This window comes from Rhipicephalus sanguineus, chromosome 10 (assembly GCF_013339695.2).
Source record: "Rhipicephalus sanguineus isolate Rsan-2018 chromosome 10, BIME_Rsan_1.4, whole genome shotgun sequence".
Classification (NCBI taxonomy): domain Eukaryota; kingdom Metazoa; phylum Arthropoda; class Arachnida; order Ixodida; family Ixodidae; genus Rhipicephalus; species Rhipicephalus sanguineus.
In genome coordinates this window covers 55,525,513-55,531,512 of record NC_051185.1, presented here as the reverse complement: position 1 = coordinate 55,531,512, position 6,000 = coordinate 55,525,513, and the positions used below count along the sequence as shown (strand labels likewise).

The following is a 6,000-nucleotide window of genomic DNA, read 5'->3' as shown; positions in this document are numbered from 1 at the left end:
AGCTTCGCTGATAAAAGACCCACAAGGGTCTTTTATTGGTTCGCCTAAGACGAATGGGAGTCGAAAGGCATCTTCTTTTCCTTCTCGCTCGATGTATTGGCCCTCCCCAGCCGCCCTCCGAAAGCTGCATGCACCTAACGTGGTTGTTCATATCCCCCATGATCGGAAGCATTGCAAGCTTTTGAATCTCTTCTGGTGTTGCAGTGCCACTGTGATCTGCCCACCTTTGACCAAGCGATGATGCCATGTGATAAAGCCATCATGTGGCATCACGTTATGCGACGCCATATTGACGTCATGAAGAAGTCACAAGTTTTGGCGACTTGTGACTTCACGAGGATTTAATAATATAGTGAATTGATCACGTGATGATGATCTCTTGGATCACTCGTGCTGTCGCCGACTCTGAGCGACACTGACGTCGACGGTTGAGAAAGAAACAACGTATAAAGCAAGTCAGAGATAGTTGGCATTTCTGCGCTACAGATGGACACTGAATGCTTTGCATAGAGTGCGGGCTTACTGCATAGAGACTTTGTTATTTATGTACACATTATCTCGGGATAATGTGTACCTATTATTTATTCATCTAGAGTGACAACAGGAATTGGCGGCTTCTTTGCGGCCTTGACTGGCGCTGTATAGTTCGGCATGCATTCTCTGAAGCATTCGGACAGTTTTCTGAACCGGTTGTCTTTCGGCCAGAATTTGGTTTTGGCACGAAATGTCGTTGTTTTCTGACAGATATCGTTGTCGGCGTCATAGAAGTATGATATGTAGAGTCGCCAGCTGTTATGCCTCGTTCTGCGCAGGCAAGGTGATTGCTCTGAAATAAAAAAAAGGCGCTCATTTAGAGGTTGCGAATTCGGGCAAATGAGAAAGTTGCGTATTTCGTTATAAGTGCAGTTTGGGTTACACTACTGCAATTCGTTTGTCAAGACCCACACAATGTCGGGCAAAGCTATTCGTGCCGCAGCCGCGAAACAGCCAGAACATATTAGTCATAATTTTATGTATTTATTTATTTATTTATTTATTCGTTTTCTATCACCATCTGTCAGTCGCGCAGTTACGCCGCTTTGCATACGTGTAAGCCTGAATTCGGAGCTTGCTTCCTCCAACGAATGATTTAGGAGTCGTTTGTGTCCTGCCTTACATATTGCGAAAAGGTTCTCATTCCTGACAAAATAGACATAGGAGGAGAGAGAAGCGTCATAGAGGAAAAACCTCTACACCTGCTTCGGAGCATATAATTAATAACACAGAGATTTTCTTTCTGTTGTTTGACGTTGGTATTTCATTATTTGCTTCTTTCTGTGTTTGATCATGTTGTCGTGTTTCTCTGTGCAAATGGCGCCAGTATAGATGCCCTCGATTTACATTGCCCATTTCTCGCCGTTGGTGGCCTGCAGCTAGCCAAGATAGCAAAGGTTAAAGCATCAACTTTAAACGACAGTAGGAGGCAGACAGAGACAAGCGGCAGTGCGTCGTCCAGCTGTTTACACTTCGCGGTATAGCTTTCACACATAATAAGTTACCAACTTGTTCAAGCTGCCACACTATTAGGACAGGTTAAGCGCGTACCCTTTACCGAAGTGTACTTGTGCACACAGTTTGCTTATGGTAATCCTCCATGCCCTCATTAAGCATAGATGACTGCGTGCTAACAAAGAGATCTGGCGATATGACCATTCCCGTTGTTCTTCTTTAGCGATAACCAGAAATGGTGACAAAGATGGTGTTAGTGTTCACTCGCACATAGAATACAAAGTCTAATGGCGGTGTTATTGCCCTTGGATATTATATGCTACTTCATTGCAACGTCAAGGGAGAAAATGCTCTTGGAGTGTCCACATAATGCATATCGCAATAAAGCAGTTCTCGCGCCCCTCACCGTCGTGTGAACATTCCTGTTCACCCGCTAAGTGGCGTAACGTTTCCCATAGAGAACCTTGCGTAGCACAGAGCTCGTCGATTGATATTTCTCACGAGGGTCGTTGGCAGAAATTTTTTCGGGGGGGGGGAGGCACCTTCATGGTCTGCCGGCAAGACAGGCAGATGTGGTCGAGTGTCATTCTGTGCTGTGGATGCCGTGGCAAAAACATTCAGGGGGGGGGGGCATGGGCCCGGTGTGCCCCCCCCCCCCACTGGCTACGCCACTGTTGCACACTACAGAACTGCGCCCTGGCCCAGCGGTGATGCGGCGTTGGTCGCGCAGTTGTCGCACGTGTCGCTCACTTGTTTAGCTCGTCGATGCCTCGCACCGCGCTTCGTTACCTCTCTGCCTTCGAGTAAACATGTGGAGCAAGCCTTGTGCGGTCGCTGGCTGTGCTCCGACGCCGTATATCGCTGACGCCATGCTATGCTGCCGAAGTGGGCGTAGTCATCATGACGTGCTAAGCCAACTCCTCCCCGTGGCGGAGAAGGGTAGAGACGGAACGAGAAACCGAAACCAGCCGAAGCGACCACGAAAGGGTTGTTCTACCTCTTGTTCCAACGTTATTACATCACTTGTTTGCAAGGTTCTTGCGGCAGCACGTTCACATCGTACACTTGCGCAGAATATCTCTTTGACAAATATTGGACTTGTAAGTTGTATATGGCCCTTTATAAAATGGCGACAACACGACCTGTCATTCGTATCCGGTCTAATTGGTAAAAGTGTCAATGAAAACAAAACAAACTCCAGTGCCGTTTGACGACGAAGCTGTTAGTTTAAAAAAAATGAAGAAAGAGATAAAAGAAAGATAGATGAAGTCATAAATGCCGTTTTGTCATCTTGACCTCCGGAGGGAGAGAGAGACAGAGAGAAAGGCAGGCAGGTTAACCAGGTTGCACTCGGTTTTCTACCCTACGTATGGGGAGGCATGTGAAATAATAGCGAAAAGAAAATTGATAGCGGAAATGAACAGGGAAAATCGATTATATTAATCAAGGCTTGCAAGGACTGGCTGAAAGGTGTTCAGAACATGCAGTGCGCAACGAGCTGATGGGTCGCCATTTCGTTGAGGAGCTTGCGTATCGTGCTTATGAATCAGCTAAACACGGTGAAGACACGTAGGCCTTCGTAGCGAAGATAATCGGTGTAATCTTGCACCAGCTCTCTGTGGTTGCGCAGTGGCGGTAGTGACGGCCACGCGACCTGTGCCGCTTCCGGAAAACCATTCATTCAGCGAAGTAACAACAGATGCGCTTCTATCATTGGCTGAAGGTTTTTAGTGCAGGCAATTTGTACAGAAAAAAATGCATCAAAATTGCACCCTGACCAAGAAAATGAGCTCAAATTTTACAAATACAAACATCATTCGCATCTCATTTCTTCCGAACCACCAAAACAAACAAGTGACCTTAAGGCAGCAGAGCGAATAAATATTATTGTTGTCATGCGTTCGTCTAAAACCTATTAAGCGCACCAAAATACGGGAGACAAGAAGCAACATAGCGAAACGCTTTGTCTTTTAGTTCTTCTGTTGCATTCAATAGGTTTTGAAGGCGACTGCAAGAACGTGAAGGTACTGAACATCGCACTCACCCGCACAAGTTTCGAGACAATCCTTCCTGGTTGCGAAGTTGTTATGGTTTTCCTTGCAAGATGAATAAAGGAATTTTTCACATTTTCCCGTATTTTTGTTGTAGCCAAACTTGTATCCCCTCACTTCATGTTCGCAGTGCTTCTTCGTTGCCGGGATAATTGGCTGTCTACAGCGATCCGTGATGAACTCTGCAAATTCAAAGTTGGCGCAACAAGTTATCGTGATATAACGTGCGCCATTCAAGAGCCTGCGTGTAATATAATGTCGCTGGTTTTTAAGTTAAATTCGTTTCTAAAGACTTCGAGCTCAACCGCCTACTTATAAATGCACGCGTATGTGACTTTGTTGGCGGTGTTTTCGTAATTTTCGAGTCCCAGATCCGCTGAACAAATGTGACAGAAGATGCATAAATCCACTAATATTTCAACGTGTATAAACCACTTCAACCAAAGGTTCTATTTTTTGTAGCAAATGAGAATACGTTTTCGGGATTGCATCAAGCTTAGGGTGAAGCGTGAGATAGGTAAACTGAACGCGTATACATTAGTGTAACTTCCTTGCTATCAAACTGCTTGAGTATCCTTATTTATTCTGTTGCGAGAACGCTACATTGAAGTCAGCGCTTTGAACATATTGTAAAAAAATCACATCTCACATCCGCATTTTTATCAGTTGCTTAAAATATGTGATCCATAGCTTGTTTAAACTATGTATGGGCTTCTGTTTGTTTTCAAAAGTGTGTTTATGATAGATATTGCTGACAATATAACTTTGTCGGTAACATCACTCGCCACATACATCATTTATGTAAAGCTCGTCGCTTTAAGTAAAGAAGTGCTGTTGGTATTTAAAATAAGAATAAATGCCTGTCATTGACATGCTCATAGAGATTACTGAATAATGTGAGTGTTTTGTGATCGCCCAGAAAATGCATGGTATATAATTATTTTCGTTTACTTACGTCGTAATATTATTATATATAGTTCACTCATATTGTCACTAACCTATAGATATGCCTAGTAGCTGTCCTGCGCTCTCACTCATCTCTTTACAAAAAATAAACACTAAATAATACGGGAAGTTTGCACTAAGTTGCGCGAAGCTTGGCACTGCGAATGATCCTCAGCTCGTCGTGTTGCAGCACGGGAATCACAACGCCGGCGGGGATTAGATCCAGCCTGCTTGGCCGAAGAAGCGGCAGCCAAGGGACGGCGACGGCCGGATCCGAAATACGCGCAAAGCTTGCCACTCTGAATGTGATAAAATCGCTGTCCCTGAGCCAAGGAGTACGAAATTGTGGCGGTTGCTATGGCAACGGAGCAGCAGGGTTTTAACAGCGAAGCTGTTCTAGCTCGGCATGATGTGTCGTGACACAAAATTATCATCATCATGAACGCGCTACCTTCGTCCTCTTCTTCCTCTTCTTCCTCTTCTGCTTCGCTCCCAGAACACGTGCGCCGATTTGTCCGGCATAAAGCAAGGGGGAAGCACAAAGCGAATAAGAAATTGTGAGGGTGAGGAGAAGGGCGACGAAGGAAAAAGTGCCGAGAGACAGAAAGAAAGAAACAAAGATATGTGATGGTGAGGAGGAGGGAAAGGAAGAGAAGAGAGAGCAACGCATAGCAGAAAAAGAATGATAAACAGAGAAATAGAGAACAAGAAATGCACAAAGAGAAAGAAAGAAATAAAGAGAGAAAAAAAGATAGAAAGAAAGAGGAAGCAAGCGAGAAATAGAGAGTGAGGGAGACAAAGATAGGAAAGAAAAAGAAATAGAAAGAAAGAGACAGACAGAAGTAGAAATAAACAGACGCTAGTCACGCAACGCTAGTCACGTGACATGTTCCCGTCAAACCCATACCGAGGGTTTGGCGGCAGTGACGTGACTTGCGTTACGTGATTTCTTTGGCGCGAGCATGTCGCGTGACTAGTGTTACGTGATTTTACGTCACGTTCCCCTCCTCTTTTTGTCCTTCTTCCTCTCTCTCTCTCGCTATTTGCTATTTGTTTATTTCCCTTTCTATCTTTTTGTTTCGCTCTCTTTCACTCTGCCTTTCTCTTTCGATCTAGATCTATGTTTCTCCATGTCTTCTTTTGTGTCTGTTTCTCTCTATCTTTTTCTCTGTTGTTTATTTCTTTATCCGTCTTTCTGTCCTTTCTTTTTCTTCCTTCCATTTCATTCTCTATATGTCTCTGGTTCTCTTTATTTCTCTCTTTCTCTCTCTCTACTCACTCTATCGCCTCTCAGAGTTATGGCAACCCACACCGGACAAATCAGCGCACGTGTTGTGGGAGCGAAGCATAATACGAAGAAGAGAACGAAGAGGAAGAAGAGGACGAAGAAAGCGCGTGCTAGTTCATGACGGTAATATTTGTTCGCTCTACCCGGCGCAACAAAAGCTTAAACAGCACCGCAGTTTAAAGATTTATTACATTACATTGATTCACATTTTATGAAAACAACTGCACG

General features: G+C 44.5%; 1 protein-coding gene across 1 annotated transcript in view; it reads right to left on the bottom strand.

Moving 5' to 3' along the window:
* Positions 1 to 555: 555 nt before the first annotated feature.
* LOC119371885 (actinia tenebrosa protease inhibitors) overlaps positions 556 to 6,000 on the bottom strand; it is a 29,931-nt gene continuing 24,486 nt past the window's right edge. The window contains exons 4-5 of the mRNA XM_037642334.2: positions 3,533 to 3,721; positions 556 to 826 (exon numbers count right to left, since the gene is read on the bottom strand). Coding sequence (XP_037498262.1) covers positions 582 to 826; positions 3,533 to 3,721 — 434 coding nt within the window. The 3' untranslated portion in view covers positions 556 to 581. The remainder of the gene's footprint in view (positions 827 to 3,532; positions 3,722 to 6,000) is intronic.